We start from the raw sequence: 26,325 nt of genomic DNA, 5'->3' as shown, positions 1-26,325 counted from the left end.
TCACAGATGAGTCTCCATTTGAGAGAATCCGCTGATCACTTTGCTACTCTTCCTCCTGCCTTCCTCCACCCCTGCTACCTGTGTCAGGGCTCGTGACCATGGGTAGGCTCACTTGGTGCACAATGGTGGCCACCAACCACATGTCCTTGTTGTAGCATATGCTTTCTAAAAGTGCTGCTCTCTTTCTACAGCAGGCACTGAGGGGGACTTGAATTCTCACACCAAACACTCAAGTCTAGGTACACTATTGGTTTTCCACCTTTGTCCTCCTTACACTGTTCCCACACCTTCAAGAGAACTTGGACCATTGTGGTGATGAGGCAGCTAACCGGAATGCATTTCAAGTTATTGACTCATAGGATTTAGAGCCAAAAGAGCTCTTAGAGACTATCCAGCCCTCTTCCCCCATTTTATGACTGAGAAAGGAAGGAAACAAATATTTATTAAGCACCTACTATGTGCTAGGCATTGTGCTAAGCGCTTTACAAATATTATATCTATTCCTTATAACAACCCTGTGAGGCTATTATGATCCACATTTTATGGCTGAAGAAACCGAGGCAGAGGTTAAGGGTTAAGAGACTTGCCTGGGGTCACACAGGTAGTGTCTGAGGCTGGATTTAAACTCAGGTCTTCCTGACTCCAGGCCTGCACCCCGTAGTTGAGGAGAAGATATGTAACCTGCTCAAATAGAAAGCAGCTAAGCTCGCCTTCAAACCTCTATAGCCCCGATTCAAATCTGAATCTGGTACTCTTTCCATCATGTCATCAGTCTGAAATTCAGTCTCAAACCGAATTCAATTTAATTCATCTAAATTTAACACAACAGTCAGTCACCAACCTCAAGCCCATTCCCCCTTTCCCATTCTCATTAATGAGTTGAAATAGACTAGGTCTTTCCTTTGAAGAACTAACTAGGAAAGTTTTTCTCACAAATTATCCCTAATCTCACATCACTTCAGGGGATGGTCTTTTTAAGTTCCAAAATATCCTTCCCGAATAGCTTTACAAATTTTCCTACCATCAATCAAAAGAGACCCAAGGCATACACCCAAAGGTCTTGACAATTGCTACAATCACTCCTGGTGTCTCTGAGCTTTCCCCACTGCCCCATCTTTCCCCGCTTCTGCTCCATTTTGGCCAAAGACCTTGGATGATTGATATAGGGAAGCGAGCATTATGAAGAGGAGCCAATCTTGTGAAGCCATGACTTCAAACACACGCCCTCCCACCCACCCACTTAATTTCATTAGCTGAACTGGCGTTTGGTAAGCCAAAAGCTTAATGAGAGCCTCGGTCTTTGGGAGGGAAAAAGAAAAAAGTGTAGTAGAAAAGCAAGCAGCCTGACCACTGGATCAAGGGGCTAAGGTAGAGACCGCCAGAGAAGCGCTGGTCCCCTGGGTGAGCTTCCTTCCTGCTGTGTAAATTTGGTCTCTTCCCAGAATTCCAGCCCCTCAGCTTGGCTGGGTCCTGCTCTTTGAACCACTCACATTGGAGATGTTTCCCCCACAGGGTCTCACACAGTACTTCCTTGGCTGCTGGCTCTTTTTTTTTGCATGTGTGTGGTTATAATTGTGACAGTGATTAAACCACAAAGAACTTGGCCCCTTTGTCTGGCCCGGATGGTGATTACAACACAAACACACAGCAAACAACAAACTGTGGCAACGTTGTGCTAATTTCTCTCTGAATGTGTTAAGGTTATACTTCAGCTGCAGTGCCTGGTAGTGAGGGTGAAAGGTCCTGGTCTCCTAACAGAGTCTCAGCTGCCAAGTCATACAGCCTGGCCTGTGGCGACCGGGTGGCATGACTATCTCATGAGACTGCAGTCTGCCAGGGCTACTCTAGACCTTTCTTTTTATCCTCAAGACACAGGTTGCTCAAAAGCATCCAGGTGGCCTGAGCAAGGTTAGAACACATCAACTCTGCCCTCACATCCCCATCATAGGGACCAATTCTAATACTCATGGGCAAAGGCAGAGCAGAATACCCATCTCTTATGTGGGTATAAACTCTGGGGTATTGGCAGTGAGTGACCACTTTTATGACCTATGTGTTTGTTCATAAACCCTGCTAAGCCAGCCTGCAAGTGGACCAGGGATAGCATCTGTCTGTGAACTTTCCAGCAACTATATAAGCATTGCCAAATAGAATGACTTCATCCTAATTTACTTTAGACTTCAAATTGTACCTTGTTAGCTGTGTGACAGAGAAAAACCAATGAACCCGACTCTCAGTTTCTTTATCTGTAAAATGGGCTTGGTAAATGTTGTACTGTTTACCTCACAAGGTTTTTGCAATGAAAGTGAACTATTTAAACCCAGGCTATTGTGATTGCTGACAGACTGTTCATCTATATCGATACCTTTTTATATTTCTTCCAGTGCGTTGCACGTTCACCCCCTCCCCACCATATACACAGTTTCCTCTTCAATTCCCAAGGCTCCATAAACTCCTATTTTTCCTTTGTATTTTTATTTTTTTTTTGCTAATGGACTTCTATCGTCAATAGACAACAAAGAACCAAAGAAGCTCCCTTAGGGTTCTACATGTGAATTTTCTGCCCGTATAGATCTGACTTTCTGTTTTCAATGGCCTTCCCTTGCTTCTCTCCTTGTTCCCCACTTTTCTTGTCTGTAAATTTCAGTTCCTTAAGGTACGAATCATTACACAATTCTTCATGCAGTCTCCACAGATGCAGCCCAGAGTATTCTCCCCACTAGAGGGAAACAGTAGATATCTGGTTCCTGCCAGCTTTCAAGATGCCAGGGAAAGGCTCTCTATAGCATCTCATTTTTTGTTAATAACATTTTATTTGTATTTTGATATCACCTACATTCCCCAATGTATGTATCACATACTCCAAACCCCCAAGTCCCACTAGAGCCATCCTTTATGAACAACAATATCTGTATCAGGGCTTCTAAATCTGGGGTTCATGAACTAAAATAAATGTTTTACAATGATTTCCATATCATTACACATAATTTTCCTTTCTACTATAAACTTCCTTTGTATTCCTATATTTATGCATTTAAAGGAGTCCACAGGCTTCTCCATGCTGCCGATGGGATCATGACATAAACAAGACTCAGATCTTCAGCTCTACAGAATTTCCAGCAGGGTCTTGATGTCTGCCATTAGGGAAAGAAGCATGTGTCCTGATGACATAATCATGAAAACATGACCCTTCTTTCAAGAAGAAGGTGACAATGAAGAATGCACTGGCTTTTCAGAGACCACTGCAGACATAAAGAAGGGCCAAATAAATCTCCAGTGCAAGGTCTCATGTTTACTCCCATTTCCCCAAATGTGCTCAGTTTAAAGGACAGGAAAATATCACTGGCTTTCTCTCCTCATATAAATCCACAAGAGAACACTCTTTGAGCCTTGACTGTGAGATCTGAAAATCTTCCACCTGATTCTCAACAATGCCTGGGCACTCTCTGGTACTGAATTATCACCCAGGAACTTCCCATGAAGAATGAAACCTGGGGCAGTGGGTAGAGGGTGGAGAGTGGGGAGAGGTAGGGAAACAGGGGGCCCATAGAACACTTTTCAATGTACTTATCTTGCTGAGAATGGCAGCTGGAGATGCCGATCTGGGCGTCATTTCATAATGTTTACTTTACACAGAATAAGGGCTTTCTCCCAATTCCTTTCTTTTCCTTTCAATGGACAGGACTTTGCCATCAGTCCAACCCCGAATTGCTAGCAGTACTGGGCTAGACCCAATAATAAGTCTGCAGTGAACCTGAATGCTTGAAGAGGTGGATTTCAACAAAGTCTAATATCTCACATGTCAGATCCTCATCTATGTGAAGATGTGTTAGGGGGAATGCTTGCCAGGCTTGGAAGCAGGGGGATGGAGAAGGTGACTTCACTTCAAGAAGTTTCTCTTCCCACACCTCCTGTCAAAGCTTGACTGCTCAGCATCAACAGTTCAGACAGACTCTAGCTTGGTAACTCTCGCCAAGCCTAGCTTTGTTAGAATAATGAAAGGGGGGGAAACAAGCTAGGGAAGTAAAGACAATGGATATGTTTTTGTTGTCTTGGCCTGCCTGCTCCTCTCCAAGGCCCCTTTACACAACCCACACAGGCTGGGTTGGTAGAAACCAATCCCTCACAGCAACTCTGGGGCCTATCTGGAATGGCTTCCTGTTTCTGAGACTTTATGGAAACAAACATGAGCATCAATCAAACACCATTCCCGGTTGGCCAGTTCAAGGCTGACAGCAACCACAGTTTCAGTGGGGATCGAGAAAGCTTGTTAAATTGTTGAACCACGAGAGGGAAAGGGGGAGACAGAGGGAGACAGAAAGAGGCAGAAAGGGGGGCTGCTGAATGGTTGCCAGCCTGACCTAATGTGGCTGTTCCTCAGGAACACTTTTCAAGACTGAGCTCAGAATGAGAGGCTTTTGGGGAAGAGGGGTGGTATGTATGTGTGGATCCCCCAAATGCCATAGGAGGAGTAGGGTGAAAAGTCTGACAAGTTATTGAAATTATTGTCTCATCTTCCTTATTGGGAGGGTTGCAGGGGATTTTCACAGGAGGGATTCTAAAGCATTCACTGACTAAAGCTTGAAGATGGGAAGAGCAGAAAGACAGGAAACCAGCTAGCAGGCAGAGAGCAGTAGATGGACTGCATACATGGGAAAGATGTGGCCAACTCTGGGATTAGCCCCTGTGAGTTAAGTGTTCTAGGAACCTCAGTGCCCAACATGGCAAGGATGGGATATTTATGAGTCAGAGGAAGAGACACCTCCCTGCCCCCTTCCCCAGGGCTCAGGTCCAGTCCCTTAGGACAAAGGAATTTGATGCTCAAGCCTATATTCTGTTCGTTAGCACTGTGTTGTGGCAAGGGACAGACCCCACCCAGAAAGCCACTGAGCTCACCCCCCAATGCATGGTTTGGCATTCTGAGGATGTGATTTTTCAACTCGGGAGAAGGGAACAAAATTACACCCATGTGCTGCCACTGCACCTAGCTCCAGATAGGTTATGGCACCTCAAGTAATCAGACAGGTATGACTTTGAAAGTACATGTATTAAAAATGTGTTTGTGTCTTAAATCCCACGATTATATCAAACAGGTTTCTCAAACATCAGTTGGTCCCCTTACCCAGATCTTTAGTCACTAAACAATGACTTAAAGGGTAAGGAATAGGGGAGAATCTTGGGCAGGGCCTCCAGGCTTTCTGCAATGAACACTTGCAATTGTGACAAATAAAGACTATAGAGAATAAATCTTTAGTCCCTACTACACTCAGTTACAAACACTGCCCACATCAGATCAATGAATCTGCCAGGCTAGTCCAAACACTCACCTGTCTCCATTATCAAAAGCTAATGCCAGCCAGGCTTCAGGGTCAATTTCCGCACACCTTGCATTCTAAATGCCTTGGAAGCCTGGGTGGGTTGTCTTCAGCAAGGTGACTGGTTACACTGGTCTGGCCATACCATCACCGAGGACCCTTTGTTTGTGACACAGCTAGTGGAGTCAGTGATGCAGAGTGAGACTGGAGCTGGGAGGGCAGCTCAGGTATAGGGTCAAGGCTTTGTGTGTGACTGTGACAGCACTGATTAAACACTCAAATAAAATATACTTTCCAAGGACCAGTTGCTACAAACCACAAATGAACAGGAAATGGACACCTGCTTTTTGACCTCGGTTTTTCTTAATCTTCCTAAGCCAAGATCCTAAAAGCCAGCTCCCAGGGATGCTGGAGACAGTGATGGAGACAGAATCAAAGCAGATCTGTGACCATAATAAGAAGAGGTGGATGAGAATTATCTTTCAGAAGCTGTAGGTAATAGAAGAGCACATGTATATGTATATGTGTACGTGTATATATATATATATACATATACGTACATGTATATGTATATATATATACACATAAAAAGATGTGTGCATATGTACACATACATATAAAATATATATATATATATATATATATATATATATATATATATACATATACACACACAAATGCACATATATGTAAACTTGTGGCTGAAAGGTGAAAGGTACCCTAAAATTGTGATGATGGAAGAGACAGCTTCTAGCCAAGGGAAGATGTGGGAAGAGGAGAGATAGTAGCAGCCGAGCATGGTCTCCAACATCCCACAAAGAAGGATTTAGGGCTAATCTGTAGAAGTCAATGGGAAAGAATGAATGTGCAAGTTATAACCACAAGGTGGGATCTATGTGGCCTTAGTAGAAGAAGAGAAAAAAATATAATCATCACTTTGAGCAAAGACAGAGCCTCCAGGTGGCAGAGCTACTTAGGGCAGGTAAGCATGCAAAGAGTGTGGAGGCAACATGGACAGCAAGGGGAAGCAGACCATGCAGAAGAGGAGGCAGGCACTCCAGGAAGGGAAAGAATGTGACTATGAGTTTGTGGTGTTTGAGTGAAACTGATACATGATGAATTCAGCTCTTGTGGACATTCTGTGGTTGGTTTGGTGGTGGGAAAAGAATTGTAAAAATGTAAATATGTAAATACCATCCATAATAATAAATTAACAAAAAAAAACAAAACAAAACTCTGGACAGAATGAGCCCTTAGCAAAAGCATTCTGTCTTCGGCGACTTCCATTCCCTTTACTGCTGTCTTGCACTAGGACATTGTGACCTCTCATGCTGACCCTAGCTGGACACTATCATCCTTCCCTCCACTAAAACTTACCAATTCTATATCTCAGCCCCTTAGGATCAGGCTCTCTGTAGAACAAAGGCAGACACAATCCTCCCAATCACCCTAGTTTATAATTTCAGTGGCATCCCCAACTCTTCCCCAACCCTGATTTCTCATCTCCAATTAACTGCTGAGTCCTACTGAGTCCTCCACCACATTTCCCTTTTCTTCCTCAGACCACCACTTCATTCACTGACCAGTGGCTCCACTCATCAGAATGCCTTCTAGTCTCTCTGCCTTCAGTGTCTCCTCTCTTCAATCCTTTCTCCACATAGTTGATAAAATCACCTTCTTAGGACACAGGTTTGACCTATTACTTCCCTTCCTATTTCTGAATCAGTCTTTCTCTGAAAAGGGACTAACAGACAGTATGCTACAACACACAGTATTATTGAGCACCAATGAGGTGCTAGGGAAGTAAATACAAAGTAATTTGGGAGGGGAATGAGATTGTGAGGTCCTCTTTTGGTAGCTCCAGCCCTGAGTACAGCATCTGGCACATAGTAGGTACTTGAACATTTATTGACTGACTGACAGAGGAAATGATATTTGACTTGGGCCTTCTTTTCCCGATCATCATCTCCCAAGGCTCTGTCCTAGGCCCACTTTCTTTTTTCTTTTTCTACTCTCAGTGACCTCATCATCTGACTCCCAAATCTATATATCCAGCCCAAGTTTCTCTTCCGAGCTTCAGTCTCACATTATTGACTACCTTTTGAGCATTTCAATTGGATAGCCCACAAACACCTCAAACTGAAATGTCTAAAATGGAACCCATTATCTTTCTCTCCAAAGACACCCATTTCTTTTCTGAACTCCATTACTTCTGCCAAGAGCACCACCTTTTTTCTCATCACAACTACACAACCACAGTGTTATTCTTTACTCTTCACTATCCCTTACCCCACCTATCCAAACAGTTGTCCAGCCTTGTGGTTTGTATCCACCATGTTGGTGCCATTCAGTCTCTTCTTTCTGATTTGAGAAATTATTTCTCATATTTAATAACTAGTTATTGAATCAGGACCAAGGTTTTTCCCCTTTTCTACTTCCTCATCCAGAAATCAGCCAGTGTGGCAATCTCTCTTAGGGATTTACCCAGGCCAAGATCTATCAGACAGTAAAAGAAATTCTCTTTTTGGTGTATTCCTGCTCATTATGCTTGCTCACACCCCCAGGTCTGGGGAAAGGTTGATTCTCCCCATTACCAAGACGGGTGATATGGCAATTGATGTCTCTTTGATCAAAATTCAAGTGACCTAAGCCACATATCCCAAGACCTTCATTTTAATGCTCACACCTCCCACTGTGTTAACCAATCCGAGTTGATTGCCATCCCTCAGGAACACCTACTTTTAAAAAGGCATTATAAACTGTGACTCCACCACCATTAAGGGTCTTTGGTCTAAGAGAGATGGTCAAATGACCATCCTTTTATTAAAACCTGCTGGCCTTATGAATAAAATGATTTAATTACCCAGAAACTATGTCTTTCAAACCTTTTAATCATCACACTATTTCCCAGACACCACTGTAATTCAGGAACTCAATCCTTTTGCCTGGGCCACTACCCTAATTGGCCTCTCCACCTTAAATCTGCTTCTACTCTCATCAATCCTTTATACAGGAATCAAAGATAATTTCTTGATTCACACATCTAATGATGTCATCTTTCCTTGTCCCTCACTCAGTAAACTCCAGTGGCTCCCTATTATCCCCATGATCAAGTAATATACCTCCATTTGGCACTTAAAGTTCTTCATAACCTGGCCTCTTCTTACCTTTCCTATTTTCTTATCCATCACTCTCCTTTATATATGCTACAGTTCATTCATACTGACCTATTTGCTTTTTTTCTTTAGTTTAAATTTTATTTTTAGTTCCACATTCTGTCCCTTACTCCACCTTCTACTCTACCCACCAAGAAGGTGAGAAATGATACCCAATATATACATGCAAAACGTACTTCTGCATTAGCCCCTGAAAACAGCAAGAAAAATAAAGGGAAAAAATATGCTTCAATCTGCACTCTGAGTCCATCAGTTCTCAAGCTGGAAAATAGCATTTTATATCATGAGTCACACTGGTCTATTTGTTGTTCCCCCACATGCGACACTCTCTTCCATCTGCAAGGCCTCAATGGCTGGAAAGCTCTTCTTCCATACCCTCATCTCTTTAGAATCCTCAATTTCCTTCTGTAAGAGGCCTTTCTCAGATTCCCTGAGCTGAAGGTGCCTTCCCTCACCTCTTAGGCTAACTCTGTACATACCTTGTATGTTGCCTATTTAGATACATGTTGTTTCCCCTACAGGATTGTAAGCTCCTTGATGGCAGAGATTGTTTCTAATTTTTCATAGTGAATACTTAATAACTGCTTATTGTTTGGATTATTGAAGGCTGTCCTGATTCTCCAGCTATTAGTGCCTTTTCCTCCAAAAATTATTTTTGTGTGTACACACACACACACACACTTTTCTCTTTTTCGTTCATCTCTCCAATAGAATGTGAGCTCTTTGAGGGCAAGGAGTATTTGATTGAAGAATGGGAATAGTTTTGATAGGCAGAGAAGTCTGGGATCTGCTAATAAGAGGAAGGCATTTTAGGTGGAAGGGAATAGTGTTCAATGAATCCATGCTAATGCGATAATGAAAAAGTCAAAGGATCACCTCTACTTTCCTCCTGTTTCCCAGCTCAAGTAACAGTGACTTTCTGGAGATAATGCCACCAACTCTGCTAACATGATGAGGTGAACCTTGGTGGTAGTTTTGACACTCTTGTGGGAGAAGCTGTTTTGGGGCAGGTGTGTAGGACTGGCCCTCTAGTTAGGGGTCCCCTGCAGCCCTGCTATGTGTACACTCAGTACAGCATGTAGGTGTCCCTTTGGTGTTGCTTGCTCCTTGAGGATGATAAATAACTAAGCAAACTGAGTTTAAGGCCATCTGTGCATCTGGAGGATTTTAGGGTACCCCTGCATATCGAGAGATATCTGCAAGCACCTCAAACCTGGGCTAAAACACACAACAATTAATAATGGTCTATGGCAACACCAACTGGGGAAGAGGGAGTGGTGCCTCAGTTCACTAATTCCCCAACCCACAGGAAGACCTACATCTTCTACCACTCCTTCTTCTCAGTGCCCGGCTATTCCAACTCTGCCTCTTACACAACAGCGAGGAATGTACCCTCAGCCGAGCAGGACCATCTGTGGTCAGTGTCTCAAGCTTCTCAGTTTTGCTGGGCTATCATTCCACCATATTAATTTCTCAAGCTTCAGGAGCAGAAGTTTGGATTGTGTACTAGCACAGTTTTTTCTTGCTACCCCTGGAGAATTTGGTGTTATTTCAATGATTTATTTATTTATTCAATAATTTATTTTTTCCTTGGAAGGTAGAAGGGGCTAGATGTACAAAATGGAGAACTGTGTGTATCTTGGCTCAGGCATTTAGCATTTTTAAAAAATCATGTTTTGCTAAAATGTAGTTTTGGGTCTTCTGAATATTCTGGAGTCATTGCCTGCTAATGGACTAGATCATGGCCAACCTAAGCAATAAGAAATTAGCCACATGAGAAAAGAGTTCTTCTCTTAGTCTCATGCTACAGAAAAGCTGACAGATCAGCTTAACAACAGTGTTTGTATAGCTCTTAGTGAAATACTTTTAATTATCCTACAAGCAACTGTTAGCTCACAATCTCTCCCTTTTCTTGTCCTATATATGCCCAAGATGGAAAAAGACCCAGAGGTTTGTGACACCAAGACTGAGGGTTTTCCTTTGAGGGGCTTAGGGCATTACAACTTCCCACATAGGTGGGAAAGGACACCTCTTGGCCATTCTTCTGAGTTACTGGTACAGCCAGTTCTGCATTCACTGTGGATAATCCATGAAGCCTAGAGGAGGTAACAGCACCAACTTTCTCCTAACCAGCTTCTCTTCAGAATTATTCAACAGTAATGAAATGGGTGAATTTGGCTTTCAGCTCTTCTTCAAGGCCCTGATGCTCTGAGATGGGGGAGAGGGGTTGCCCATCCAGGGAAGAGGAATACTGGGCTAAGAGAACTCACAAACTAGTTAATGGGCTTCTGAAGCAGGAAGCTGACCCTTCCCTGTGAAATGACAGGAGGCTATTAGATGGTTGGGTGGGCTCTGCTGAGAGCATCTGAAGAGAGCTCTATTGACCAACGATGGCTTTTTTCTCTACCTGAGTTTTGGAATGTGGCTCAAACCAGGACCAAGGTGACCAAGAGGATTCAGAATTAAGAACTAAACTAAACCTTTTCCCAGGAGCAGTAACTAGGCAGAAAGATCAGCCAGCAGGTGAGAATAGGGCAAGGGGAAGGAAGCCTGTGAAGAGTATTTGCAGTAAAGGTCACTGATGGCACCCAACCCCTCAACCTACTTCCCCATGGATCCTCCAAAACAGGCCCCATGTCAGGGGCTTTTGCTTCACAATAGCTGACATACATAGATGGACAAGCTGAGCCAGATGGAGATGACTGAACTTGCCCAAAGCCTAGAGCATATCAGGAGCAGACGCCCCCCTAGTACCTAAAACACTGCAAAGACAAAACTTGGGCACTAGCCAGGGTGTAAACGGCAGCTCAGCCTCTGCTGAACTGCAAGACAAAGGAGTTTCTGAAGTGGGCCCAGAACCTGTGTGAGGCGTTAGCCTCATCAAATGGATTAGCTTAATTAAGACCTTCAAAATGAAGAAGTGGAAAATAACCTCCAAGAGACCAAGTTAATTTAGCATAAAACCATAAGTGATGTGAAGTGATGAAGTGAGAAAAGAAGACCACTAGGAACTCTCTCTCTTTATCTATTTGTCCCCAGCAGTCTCTCTTCTCCAAAATGTCCTCTTGCTGCTCCCTTTGGCAGCATATATACACAGATAAACCTGTAATAATACTGAGGAGATTAGCATGAGCAAAGGTGACACACAAATTCATGAAGCGCACACACAGGAGCTATGTGAATATAATTATAAAATAAGAGCTTGTATTAGTCTGCTCAGCTACAGTCAGACGTTCTGTATATTGATCCCGACACAGTGGTGCCATTTGAGTCCTCTGAATAGAAAGGATAACAACCACTCTTTACACAAGACAGATCTAAACATTTGGAGAAATATTAATTACTCAAGGGTAGACTGAGCCAACATAATAAAAATGCCAGTACTGCCCACACAAACTTACTTATTCAGTTTCATACCCATCAAACAGCCAAAGAATTACTTTATAGAGCTGGAGGATCAAAAGCTCAAAAATATCAAAGTAATCAATGAAAAAGATCTCAAACTATGTCACACAGGCTGTAATCATCAAATAATTTGGTACTGGTTAACATAGAGATTTACCAAAGGGGCAGATTAGTCATAAATTATATAGAAGGAAGTGAATAACCTAGTATATGATAAACCTAAGTAACCCAGCTACTAGGGCAAGTACTCCCTATTCAACAAAAACTAGTAAAAATTGGAAAGTAGTCTGACAGAAATTAGGTATAGGCTAACATCTCATATCATAACTCAAAATGGGAATGTGACTTAGACATGAAGAGTGACCTCATAAGCAAATTAGTGAAGTATAGGAGAAACTGCCTCTCAGATCTATGGACAGGACAAAAGTTCATGACCAAACTAAAGATAAGTGAGATTCCAAAGGGGGTAAAATGGATAATTTTGATTATATAAAGTTAAAAAGTATTTGCACAAATAAAACCAATGCAGCTATAATTAGACGCCAGAAATTGAGGGGAAAAAATCTTTGCAGTAAGATAAAGGTCTCATCTCTAAGACACAGAGGGAACTGAATCAAATTTACAAGAAAAAGAGCCATTCCCTAGTTGATAAATGGTCAAAGGATATAAATAGGCAATTTTCAGAAGAAGAAATATAAGCAATCAATAGCCATATATAAAAAAATTCTCCACAATCACTAATAATTAGAGAAATATAAATGAAAAGAACTCTGAGGGACCACTTTCACACCCATCAGATTGGTGAAAATGACAAAAAACAGAAAACAACAAATGCTGGAAGGGTTGTAAGGAAAACAGGTACACTAACATATTGTTGGTGTGAACTAACATTCTGGAAAGTAATTTGGAAGTGTGTCCCAAAAGCTATTAAATTGTACATATCCCTTGACCAGTGTTACTACTACTAGGTCAGTATCCCTGAGAGATCAAAGAAGAAGGAAAGAACTCATATATACAAACATATTTACAGCAGCTCTTTTTGTACTGGCAAAGAATTAGAAACTGAGGGAATGTCCATTAATTGGGGAATGGCTAAACAAGTTGTGGACCAATAAGAAGGCTACTGTAAAAGTCCAGTAATGAGATAATGAGTGACTACAACAGGGTGGTTGTAGTATTAGAGGAGAGAAAGGGACACATACAAGACAGTTTTCAAAGGTAGAACTGGCAACAGAAGTAGGAGGGGTGAGAGTCAGGAGTCAAGGATGATACCTGGACTGTGAGCCTAGTTGAGTGGAAGGACTGTGGTACCCCTGAGAGTGAAGAGGAAATTAGGAAGAGGGAGAGATAATAATGAGTTCACTGTTTTGTTATTTGCCAATATGCTTTCCCATATTGGAGAATGTAATTAATTAATTAGAGAAATGTACATGTAAAAGAGGCATGCTAAACACGCTGAAGGGAACCAGAGAAAGGGATTGAATCCCAGCTCTGTCCCTTCTGGAACAGATTAAATTTTAGGGCCCTCAATGGGACTGGAGAAGGGGAGGGGATGAGGCAGGAGATGAACTCCCTTCATACACTGCAGCTAAGAAAGGGCCAGGTTCTATCTGATCTTTGTCACATCTAGTTCTAGGATTTCTATAGTACTCTCATGTAATATGGGGAGCTCCTAGGTACAGAATCTCCAAATTCTTAGCCCTTTTGGGTTTTGCTTCTTAAGGGACTTTTTAAAAAGCTGTGACTGGCATATGGACAGACAGACAACTGGGTCTATGCCTGGCTTCTTCATCCAGATTTTCAGAGAAGAGGCAGGACAAAGGATCTCTAGGCCACCTGTTGGATGACATCTGTGACTATCTTGGCTGGTTGTCCAGAGAATTTGACTCTGGCCCTCACCAGTGGCACCAATCCATCCAACCCACCCGCTGTCTTTTCACTGAAATAACAGGAATCAAAGTCAATATACTGATTCACTCCTAATTTGGAAAAAAGAAATGCTGGGCTGTCCCCAAAGGTGAGCAAGAAAGGGGGCATTTCAGCACAAACATGTCTGGACGAGGCTCAGAGCATTGGGATTTCTGGCCTGCCATCTGCCTCCTATAAAACAAATGATCCCACAGGGCTTTAGTGATCCTCCCGGTCTCCAGGGCTGGCCAACATTCTTTCAGTGCTATGCCCTGGCCCAGCTTGGCTGTAGAGCCTCAGTGGGAATCCTGTGGGCCAGAGGTCAGCCTGAGAGGCATTGGCACTGGGGCAGCGATGGAAGAAGATGGAGTAAAGCCTCATGGGCAGAAAGATGCCAACCAGCCCATATGTGGGTATATTCCCAAAGGCTAAACTGATGGTGACTCATTTGGGCCAAGTGTCATCCAGCTCAGCCACAAAAAAAAAAAAGAGAAGACCAGGCACCCTACCTTCTTACTTCTCTAGCTATTTCTTGTCTCTTTGCCTGATTTCCACCTGGTAGAGTGGTGCAGTGGGACAAGAACTGTAGTAGGAGCTGACCTGGGGAGAGGTCTGGCTGCTACTCTTGGTTTTGTCATGAGATGTAAGATGAGGTATTTCAGCCAACTTCTGTGGGCTCAGTTTTCTTATGTATGAAATGGGGCTTAAAGTCCCTTTCCCATCTACGTCTCAGGGTTGCCAAAGGACAGAATGGCTACAGGAGCGTTCTGAATATCATAAAGTGCTTTACAATGAGGCATTATGATGACTAATTGCTGGACAGATGTGTGCTCAGCTCAGTTTGCCTCCTTTCCAAGCTGAGTCATAAGGCAGGTGAGAATCTTCAGAAGGTCTACTCCAAAGTGGACTACTGGGGGGGGAGGGGGGGCACAGCTGCTATTTAAAGAGGTAGCCTCAAGATAAATAAGGATTCAAAAGGAAATATACAGATGTTGGCTGGCAAAATGGTTCTTCCTTTTGCTGACTTCTCTGGGTGCTGCATGAAAACAAACAAACAAAAGCCCATGTTCCAAGTATTAAATAAATCTGTTTCTGATTTTCTTTTCCATCTCTGCTACTTTCAGACAATGCATTCTTATATAACTTTCAGTTTAGTAGCAGAGAAGCTACACCAGATGGTGACGATTTCACTCTGGACTGGAAAACTATATCCTAATTCATTCTTTTTTAACTTACAGGTAAGTGGGAGTACAGGTGGGAGCAGGAAAACCACCGTCTTGTTGGTTTTCCTTCAAGTGAACTTTAAGTTCCTTGAGTTCAGAGATATAGACTTCTTTATCTTTGTATGCCCAGTGCATTGCACATCAAAAATGATTAATAAAGTCATCATTTATCTGGACAGAGCTGGAATATAAACTAAATGTGGGGTATAGATGGGAGACTTCCCTGACTGTCCCAAGAACTTTCCCCACTGCTGAAACCAGGGCCTGGTCGGATCTAACAGGCCAAATATATAAATAGAAATCTTTTTTGCTGGCCAGAGCCTGTGTGGGCCAGCTTCTCAGTCACTTTTGAGGTTAGGCTGGATCTCTTTCAGCATGGATGCCCTTCACCCACTGTTTGCCCTTCTTAATCTTGAGCTTCCCTTCCCCAGGCCAATCACTGATCTTTGATTTCTGATGTCTGAGAAAACTGAGGCCATTTGAGATCTCCCTTCTTACACTCTTTTCATCTCACAATTCCTTGACATATTCTCCACTCTCCTTCTTTCTCCCAGTCTCTGACAATGACTTTTTTCCTTACCAAAGTCAACCCCTCTACAAGTCTTTTTGACCTCATCCCTTCCAGGCGTCTCTAGCAAATTTCAGCATCCATCACTCTCCCTTCATTCTGGAACATTTGACTTTGTTAGTTCCTTCTTTACTGCCTGTCTATGACACTGGGGAGGGGGAGGCTGACGACTTTGTGCAGCTCTACCTCACTTGGACGAACAACAAACAAACAACCCAAGTCTTCTCTCTCCTTCAGTGACCCTGCCATATCCTCAGACCAGCATTCTAGAGCTCACCTCCCTTTCTCAGTCAAACTCCTTGAAAACGTCTTCTATGTATGATACTTCCACTGTCTCTCCTCTCATTTATTCCTCAGCCCTTTAGAATCTGGCTTCCAACCTTGTCCCTCACCTGAAACGGCTTTGTCTGAAGTTAGCAATGATCTCTTAACTGTGAAGCCTGATTATCTTTATTCATTCCTCACATTTTTGGATCTTTCTGCTTTGTTTGATCCTCTTGGTCACTCTCCTCTCTAGTTTTGTGATAACTACTCTCTCCTGATTTTCTTCTCAGATCACTCCTCCTTTTTGTTTGCTGGCTCATTATCCATATCATAGAAATAGGAAGGTAGGTAGAAGGTAGGAATAATTAGGCAAGATTTAGCAAATGACTGGATAAATGGGTGAGAAAGTGGGACCTAAAAAACTGGAAATCCTTTCCTTCAGCCTTTCACCATTCAGAGGGGGCTTTGACAGGAAGAGGGAAGGGTTTGAGGGAAAGATTGATTTCCATTTTGGACATGGCAAGTTTGAGATATCTCTGGAATATCTAGTTTAGAATGTCCAAAAGGTAACAAACTCAAGAGAGAGACTAGGGCTAGGTCTGGGAGTCATCTACATGCAGTAAAATCCATGGAAGCTGATCAAGTTATCAAGAAAGAGGATGTAAAGGAAGAAGAGAGAGAAGAGGGCTTAGGATATAACTTTGGGGAACAACTCTCTCATTCCTGATCCCTTCTCTTTATATATATGCCATCCCATTTAACCCCTTGTCACCTCTTCCCTAGCCTAGATGATGGTCACAGCTTCCTGCTTTGTCTCACCCTTCCTCTCATCTCAATCCACTCCAGTCCACCCTTCACACCGCTGCTAAGATAGCGTTCCTTAAACACTTACAACTGATGATGTCACTCTCCCACACAACCAAATCCAGTGGCTTCCTACTGCTTCTAGGATAAAGTACAGACTCTATTTAGCTTTTAAAGTCCTGCACAACTTGGTCCCAACCTACCTTTCAATCTCAAAGAATATTTCTCCCTCTCCTGTACTTTGAGATCTAGCCTCTTCTCTATTCCTCACTCCACCTCTGGTTTCTGTGTTCTTGCGCTAGCCACCCTATGTCTGCAATGCACTCTCTCCTTACCTCCAATCTCAGAGTCCTTCTCCCTTTAAGCTGTAGCTGGGGCACAATCTTCTGCATGAAGCCTTTCCTGATCCCTTCCCCAGCTCCCTGTACCTCTTAATGCCTCACTTGTAAAGTACTTATATTTAACTACTTGGCACATATTTGTGTTTTTCCATTTAATATGTATATGGTATGTAATTATGTATGCACTCGTCTGCTCCCCATTCCCACTTAGAATGGAAGCTCTTTACAAGTAGGGATGGGTTCACTCGTTAGACTTGTATCTCTAGAGCCTAACAATGCCTGGTCCACAGCAGATGCTTAATAAGCGCTTCCCGAAGTGCCTGATTGATGCTCCCAATCGGAGAAGCCCATGGCACTTGGGCAGAAGATGTAAGCGAACAGAGAGATGGGGTGGGTAGGCAATGACAGGCTTTTCCAAGGTGGGCATGCGGACTCTCAGGACGGCCTGGGTTGCAGTTCCAAGTAGCACTAGTACCACTAACCCTGGCCCCCGACACCCAGGAATGATGCTCATTCTTTAGAAACTATCTGGTAGGGGTCAAACAGCTATGCGTCTCATGGCACATTCTCCCCAAGCCTTGTGCTATGCACCTAAAGAAGACATTGGTCAGCTTGGAGCTCTCCTTGTTCCTGTAAATATAATCAATTACCAAAGGAAAGAAAGAATTCTCCTGCCATGTTTCTCACTGGAATGCTGATTATGGCTCTAGGAAGCCCAATAACCATCTCTTTTCACCAGTTCACAACAAGGAATCAAAGGCCAGTAGTTTAAGTTAGTACTTGTTCCACTGTTTCTGGCACTGGCCAGAGAAACCAAGAATCCCTCACTACTCCTTCCACTCTTCACCCCATGCTAGCCCCCCAACACACAAACATGCGTGCAAAAAGCCTTTCCTTCTGAACAAATGTAAAACAGGGAAAGATCTATAAGCTTCACTAAAGACATAAGAACTATGAGCTAAAAGCAATCTGGAATCAAAGCAAGTCCAGAGACAAGTTCCTCCTGACCATGGGCCCTTTTGTGTTTCCTAACAATACCCTGGGAGAATCTTAGAGTTGTGAGTAACCCCAAAGAACATCTGCCCAATCTGTATTTGCCTCTGGTTTCTCTTCTACTCTGTCTCCAACTAGTGGTTATCCAGCTTTAGCCTGAAGATCTCAGTGATAAAGAGCCTATTAAATCCCTTCCACTTTGACATAACTGTAATGGTCAGGATGTTTTTCTTTATGTCAAACAGAAATCTACCTCTTTGCAAACTCTGGCTCCTAGTTTTTCCCTTTGTGGTCAAGAAAAACCTGTCTAATCTCTCTTTCATGATAGGTCTCTCAGTCCCTGAAGATAGCTATCATATTCCCCATAAGTTGTCCCCTGTTTTCCCCAGGGTACCAGATTTTTCAGGAGGTAAGGGGGCAAAGCAGTGACATGGGCTACAGGGACAGATTCTCTTAGCCTTTTCTCCCCCAAACCCTTAGCCTCTCAGAAAAAGCCTGGTATGTTTCCTATCCCCTTCAAGCTTCTCCTTTACCTGGTTTGATGGCATTCATGACAGCCCGGGAAGATCTCAGTACAGCTTCATAGATGGCCTTTTGGTCAGGAGTGAATTTCCCATTAGCAGGGAAGGTGCAGGTGATATCAGATGAGAAACAGTAATATTCACCTCCCATGTCAAACAAGCTGAGAAAAGGTAAGAGAAACAAGAGATTATGCAGGAGGCTTTGGAAAAATCTCACCCCTGCTCTCCCTGGCCTCCAAGATTTCATCACTTGAACAATTCAGTCTCTGACTTGATCTTGACATGATACATTCCTTGGGCTCTTCCTTTGTCTTTTACTCCCTGATCACAGAATGGGTGGGGGAGATGAAAGAGGGGACATTCAACCCCACTAATTCCAGATGACCTGCTGTCAGCAAAGAAGGGGAATACACAGTCGGGCACTGAGAGTGAGAACTGGGTAGTGTTTAACTATTCAAATGACTGCATATAATGCAGGCTGGGCAGGCTAATCATGCTTATAGACAACCAGGCATTGATCATAAATCTGCAGCAACAGCAAATCTCCAGAATGTAGCCTCAACCAGAATGAAGACAGCATGGTTCTGTAGAAACAGCACTGGGCCTAGAGTGAGAGCACCTGGGCAGAGATGGGAGTGGCCAGTCCATTTGGCTGGCTTCCATCACATCAGTTCCTAGTATCCTCCACAAGGGTTCCCACTACTGTTAGACAGCATGTGACACAGGAAGGGTTTTTTGTGACCGGAGCTTTCTCTCCTCTCCTCTCTACTGAGGGCTAGTAGTGCAGAAGCAGGCAGGGTCAGACTGATCTGGTTATGGCTTCAGTTTTGTGGCCATGAAAATGGAGGGGCCTATGTTCAAGTGACCTATGCTGCTGCCTGGAACCCCCTAAGCCATGTGTGACCCCAGTCCTCCCAGGCCCGAGGCCAGAGAGCCTTATGTTGGACAAATCCTTTGTGCATGGCTCCCTGAGGAGACATCCATCCCCTGGACTGGCAGGCGGCCCTGTAGGCTACTCTGGTCATGATTACTCACTTCAGGAGAGGGAGAAAGGGCAAGCCAAGCAGAGCATTTGCCATCTTGAAGCTCACAATCATCTAAATAGAGCTGAGGAATGGAAACAAGGTTGTGCCTAGAGGCCTCTGTATACACATCACAAGACTGTAGAGGCAATTTCTACTTCTAGTCACCAGAGTTCTCTATAGGCAGTACGTCTAAAAATTAAGGACCATGATTTTCTGCAAAGCCATAGCACTCTGCAGTCTTTCACAATAGGTGCCCCTTAGAATACTTGCTGAGTGAGAGGAAGTCAAGTCCCTCACTCCCCCCACCCCCATCCTCTGCCTAACAAGATCCCCACAAGCTGGAACACTTAGAGGTTCAAAGGCAACTTCTTTCAAGGTAAAGGTGTTTGGGGGACAAGCAAACTGGCAAGGCTCAGATCTCCATGTGGTACTGGGAACCCTGGTTCTAGGCAAGGACACGGTTTGGAGAATAAGGCTGGGAAACTGGGAGAAGACTGTCTTCTAGAACAGGGATCTCTCTCAGGATACCAGCCCCTCTTCCTTTCAGGGAATAAGGACAGGTTCATGCTATAACTAGATTGGCAAAGTGAAGGGAGGGCCAGGAGTTGGGTGAAAAGGAGAATTTCCATCCATATCCCCATCCCCAGGGCACACTGTGGTGGAAGGAATATTTGAAATATGAATGTGTTTTCTCTGTGGAATCTTGGCAAGCTTTGCTCTATCCAGTATAGCCTTCCCCCAGGGCTGGGAGTGACTGGGACAGCTATGGGACTGTTAGGGAGCAGGAATGTGGCAACTCCATACCACAAAGAGGAGTGTGGCTCCCTGCGTTGGGTAAACCTCTGTTTCCCCTGACTCCATACATCCTGTGAACTCTATCCCTCATTCTCTCTCTCCTTGGGAAGTCTGAATCCTGCATAATCTAGGCCAACAGAAGGGAGCCATTTCAGCAAATTTGTCAGAATCAGGAAAAAAACTGTTAAGAGAAAGGAAATGGAGAAGGAGGCAAGACTCTAAAGGATATAGAATCCTTATGAAATATAGCAAACTTTTATTAAGAATCCACATATCTAGTGGCTAGAGAACAGTTTCTGCTCTCATGGGCCTTACAGGAGGCACCAAGGCAGGTAACTGTAACACATACCAGCTCACACAGCATAAACAAAGGAGTCCTTAAAAAATCCCCCCGTATTGGTTAAGAAGGGAATGATGACGAAGACATTAAGAAATGGGGGCCACTATGGCCACTCTCAAGGATTAACCACTGCCATGTCATAACCATGCTGCTGGAAGGCTAAACTTGGTCACAGGTAACTGACTTGATCCACAGTCATGATAGAAGCAGCAGATTTCCACTGAAATAAAGGCAGTATGTTTCAGTGGAAAAAACACTGTCTCTGGAGTCAGAGCACCTGGGTTCAAAGCTACCCGTTTGACTTTGGGCAAGCCATTACGTCTTCCTGGGTCTAAGTTTCCTCATCTGTATGATGTACAATGGACCCATTCTAGAAGTTTCCTTCTAGTTATAAATCTATGCTTCTGTGATCTTATGATGAAAATGGAAAAAAAAAGGGTGTGAATACAATGCAAACATAGCCATAGATTCATCATGGATAAAGACCTGGGATCCATGAAGGAGGATCCTCCCATACCGATATCAGAGTGGAGCCAATAAACTCTTGAGAATCCTAGTGTCTCTGGTGACCCCAGGCCACCCTTGATTCCCAAGAGCCCTAGATCCTAGAAACATCACCAAGACTCATATAAATGTTGACAGAAAGATCTGGAAGCCAAACCCAGAATGGGATATCTGTGTGTGAGGTAGGGGTATGAATGGCACGGGTTCTTCCCCTCCAAGGATGACAAAGGCAAACTCGGCAGCAATTAAAAAGACTATAAAGATGCAAAGGAGCTGATTGTCGGCCACAAAGAATCTGACTCCATCTTCACTTTTTGCCTGGACTCCTAGCCTAGGAGTGCAAAGTCAAAGTGAGGAAAATAGATGACTACTGATAGCTGACACATGCCCCTAAGCATGATAACCACTGTTATACAGAAAGCCTAGGAGAGACTAGAGGTTCACCTACCTAAAGAGATATGGGGCATATAGTGACCAGGGTGCCTTTGTGAATGAGTAGAGTGATCCCAGCAGATGTGTGAGTCTAGTTAACTGACCTTCCACAATTAAGAGAACACCAAGGTCAAGTGGAGCCCCAGGGCACAGCTGTCATAGATTCCTGGCTGTAAGCCAATTAGCCCTTGGGCTATATGACATGGCACCTCTGTCTGGGGGGCAAAAACCATAATTTTCTAATTATCTTATGATATCATTCTAATTAGTTAATTGTCAAATTATAAAGCAACTGAAAGCAAAATGGATTCTCTACTAGGACGGTGACTCACACTTGAGCCATTATGCCAAGGACTCTCTTCTAGTTATTTCAGAGGTCTTCTGAAATACACTGTCCATTAAAGCACATACCAACACATATGTCCAACTAATTGGCTAAAACTCCTCCACAGCCTGTTACTGACTAACAGATAAGTCATTCTTCCTTCGTAAGAGGACTCTTGGACGTTTCACGGAAATATGCTTCTACTCAGTATTAACACAAGTTGCTACAGTTCACAAAAAAGTAATGTGCACTGGGAAGAGGAAGGATAAATGTAGTTTGTCTGCACACATGCACTCAAAGGCATGCTTTGTAATTCTGTGACCTTCTCTGCTTTAGTGACTTTAGGGCTGGACCAGGCTTCTCATTACAGCCTGCACACCCCCACGCACTACCTGACCCATATGGGCTTTCCATGATGTAACCTCAGGACCGTCACTTACCACTGATCACCTTCTTCACTGTCTAGATCTGGGGAGGCCCCTTTCTTCTCTTGCACAGCTTTCCTGCTGCTCAACTGATGCCACAGGCAATGGGTGAGCCCAGGCCCCCTGGGGAATGTCTGCTCTGATCCTCTTAGTATGCACAGCTCTACATTTATGGTCACTTGCATGGCCCTCCTATCTGCCACAGCTCTCCTGGGGGACATGAACGAGATGGTCTCCTTTTCAAATAAACTACAGCAGCAAAGCCAGTCTGGCCACAAAAAGTTCTTTAGACCAAGGCTAATTGTATGAGTTTGTTTCCCAAAGATCTTGACTTTAATCTTAAAAGAAAAACCAACACCCACATGCAAAAATACTCCTTCAACCAATCAATGTGTACTGGGTATGTCCTGTATGCTTGGTACAGAGGTGGGCATTAGAAGACACAACTCCTTCTAACACCTAGCCTGGCTGGCAAGATTAGGGTCACATATAAGAAGAAAACACAAAACACAAATGGACAAGGCAATCCGTGGGTCAATGCCAAATAAGTGATACAAGCAATAACTTCTGGGGAGAAATGGATCCAGAATGCCGCAGGAAGAGAGTCATGTTTATGGGGTTCTGACAATTCTCTTTAATCCGCTGGTTTCAGCCTCCCTTTTAAATCTGTCTTTATGCCCACAACTCAGAACCCTACAGGTAACATTACACAGAGCTAAAGAAATGCTGGAACCCTTCAGGTGATCAGCTGAGCTCACATGCTGCTGGATACTCTGGGTCAGGTCCTAACGGAGCTTCCCAGGGGCCTCTGTTCCAATCTCTATTGAGTGCACCCTGCCATCTCCACAGGCAAGAAAAGCTTGTCAGGACAGAGTGCAAGTGGGGCTGGAGTTGGGGCCAGGGCCAGGGCCTAGCCTAGTTAGGGCACATGGCCCACACACCTGGCTTTACTGGGGCTGACAGAAAATAAAGACGGGACTTAACACACCAGATCTAGGTCCTTCTTCCAGGGAAGATTTGCAAGCCTGAGAAGTGGAAAAGCAACTTGCTTTATTTGCTGTTTTGAACTTATTTGGGTTTCACCCAATCCTTCATATTACATGTCCAGGTTGTACTTTTTAATACACTTTTTCATTCATTCATTTCTTTTATTATTATTTTCTTAAAATCAACAGAGTCCATGAATGGCTTAATAGGGCACTTGTCATGGCTACATCACCAATAGGGAAACTCAAGGTTCATGAGAAAATCTAACCAGCCAGTCAAACAGGGAGTTAGGAGCTTGGGATCTGAGTTCTGGATTGATCATTAATCCGCTGTATGACCATGAGCAGGACATGTCATCTCTCTGGACTTGAGTTTCATCTATAAAGTGGGAATAATACTTCCTACCAAACATTTCCTTTCTAGGGCTGTTGTGAAGATCTCGTGTGTGTGTGTGTGTGTGTGTGTGTGTGTGTGTGTGTGTGTGTGTGTGTGTGTAAGAGATGTGGGGTATCTCCTCAAGGGAGGACAGACTATGGTGAGCCATGTGAACAAAGGCAGCACTCCCTGAGCTGAGAGCTCCCCCCTGTGCTCCCTCAGCACTGAGCCTCTGCCCTGCAGAACAGATGGCCCAGGATCGCATAAGGAAAGCATGCAGTTTTCATTTGAGCTCTGCAAAGTCAACAAAAGAGACATATTTTGTGGTTTGTTGATTCAGAACATCCAGGAACAGCCCAGGCAAACCAGTACAGAAGCCACGGAGTAAGAAGCTGGTACACAAGGCTACGAATGCTCCCACCACATCAGAGAGCCTGACTGTAAAAATGACTTCTGAGTCGTGGAACAATTAAGCAGAGGGCAGAGGGAAGGGGGATGAGTATCTCCAGCTGAAGCAACCCTGGCTGTCCTTGTTCACAAGGCCCCAGAGTAGTACGAGGCCAGGAGAAGCTGCCAAGTGTAACCCAGTTACTGTCTCTCCCGCTGGGAGCTGTCTTCAAGCCCCTGGCAAAAAAGAAGAAACTTAAAAAACAAAACCAAAAAAAAAAAACCCCTCTTTGTCTTAAAAGTGCATGTTGGACTCAAACCCAACTGAGCTCAGAATCCTGGCCTAGAGGCCTTCCTGGCTAAGCTGTCCCTATGGAACCTTTCTTACTCTGGCATTCTGCTATCCCAAAGCAAAAAGTATCTGCCCACTCGGACTCTCCCTTGGGTTTTGTTATCCCTCAATCAAATTTTTTGAATTTACTTCCTTGGGTTCTCTAGCCCTACTATGGCAATTCACATTCTAGATCGGGGGCAAGGATTTCTAACTTCCCATAATATTTTTCTAGGAATTGGATTTTAAAGGCAGGGTAGCTGAAAGAGCATGGGAATTCAGTCAGGAGAAGTCTGGGTTCAAAAGCTGTCTTAGACACTTTGGCTCTATAATCATGACTAAGTGGTCCAACATTTCTAAGCTCCAAATTTCCATATCTGTAAAACAGCACCGGCCTTCTAATGTTCTAATGGAGATCAAATGAGGTATACATGTAAGGTGCATGCCTTAAAGCACTGTGTAAAAATCAGTTAACATTACAATAGTTATTGTTCTAATATACAACGAGCTCATTGCTTTCAAGGGGAGCGAGGGCCAGGATAATGAAAAAGGTGATACCCATGTTTAGCTAATCCTAGTTCCACGATTACATTTTAAAAGAAAAAAAATTGTTTAGTTTATTAATACAGTTACTGTTAGTCTGAGCTCCACCTTCAGTTTCTTCTTTATAAAGTATGAAGTCAACCAATGGAGCTTCCTGCACTTCAGAAACTGGACAGGACGAACCACCTCTTGTCCTTGGGGGCAGAAGATTCCTGAGATACTTATGCCAACTGCATACTGCTGGCATGGGCAAAAACTTGCCCAAAGCTCAGAGGTTCAATTCAACTCAATGTAAATTAATTAAACGCGGTATCGATTACATGCAGCAGAACATACGTTCCTGGAGGGTGGGGAATATGTAAATGGTATCTTTCTATTCCTGGCACTTGGCACAGTGCTGTGCACTTAGTAGGTACCTGATAAATGCTTGTTGAATTGTCAGACATTGTACTTGGTGTGCGGGGTTCAACCAGAAAACGAATACATCCCTATCCTCAGGAAGTGTACAACCAAGTGGGGAAAAGGACAATCACACAAATAACTGTGGTACATGGAAGGGTAAGGTAAGTGTGAAGGAGAAGTTCTGGCAAAGTGCCATGGGAAATGAGAGCAGGGAGATGGATGGCAAGGGGGGATGGAAGATTCAGATATGCTTCTGAACAGGAGGAGACATAAGTTAGGTCACAAGGAAACTGAGAGCCTTTAATAAATGGGAATAGGGGGAGGATGAGGATCTACTCCAGGAGCAGAGGGCACTATGAGCAAAGGCAAAAAGGTGAGAGAGGGCAAGATGAGAATGGGAGGGTCGTCCAGTTTGGCTTGAATGAAGACTACATGAAGGGGAAAAGTGTGAAATAAGGCTAGAGAATTAAGATGGAGCCAGAGTGTAGAAGGCCTTGAATGCCACAGTCTACAGTCCCTTTTCTGGGTTGTCAGGCCAGGATATGATTTGAGCCTCTAGGGAGTGAAGAGTAAAATCTCTAAGTAAAAACAGAAATCGAACTATTTAAAAAATAAGGAACCATCAGTCAAGGACTCACAAACATCCACGGGATAACTGGCAATAGGAGGCATTAAAAAGAAAGAGTGGAACCAGTACTACTCCTTTTCCTCTCAGCAACTAAGTTCAATCAGAGTCTCCAAATCAAACCTGCTGGTTATCAGTATATGAATTAATTTTGGGAGATTCTTCTAACTCAAAGTCCCAGGTGTCTGGGCAGGTCCAACTTTCTCCTCCAGAATTGTTTAAAGTCTTAACTTGTTTTTTCACTTGAAACCCTTCATTTTCAGAAGAAGGAAGTATAGCCAAGCCAGTCAGAAATCTGTCCTATCTAGCAG

General features: G+C 43.6%; 1 protein-coding gene across 2 annotated transcripts in view; it reads right to left on the bottom strand.

Annotated features, from left to right (window-relative positions):
• PEPD (peptidase D) overlaps window positions 1–26,325 on the bottom strand; it is a 254,600-nt gene that overhangs the window by 17,893 nt on the left and 210,382 nt on the right. For both annotated transcript variants that reach the window (XM_072632032.1, XM_072632033.1), the window contains one exon: window positions 18,531–18,679. In XM_072632032.1, the coding sequence (XP_072488133.1) occupies window positions 18,531–18,679 (149 nt within the window). The remainder of the gene's footprint in view (window positions 1–18,530; window positions 18,680–26,325) is intronic.

The sequence above is a fragment of the Notamacropus eugenii genome, chromosome 1 (assembly GCF_028372415.1).
Source record: "Notamacropus eugenii isolate mMacEug1 chromosome 1, mMacEug1.pri_v2, whole genome shotgun sequence".
In the NCBI taxonomy this organism is placed as follows: Eukaryota; Metazoa; Chordata; class Mammalia; order Diprotodontia; family Macropodidae; genus Notamacropus; species Notamacropus eugenii.
The sequence above is the reverse complement of the archived record's forward strand: the minus strand, read 5'-3'. Positions and strand labels throughout refer to the sequence as shown.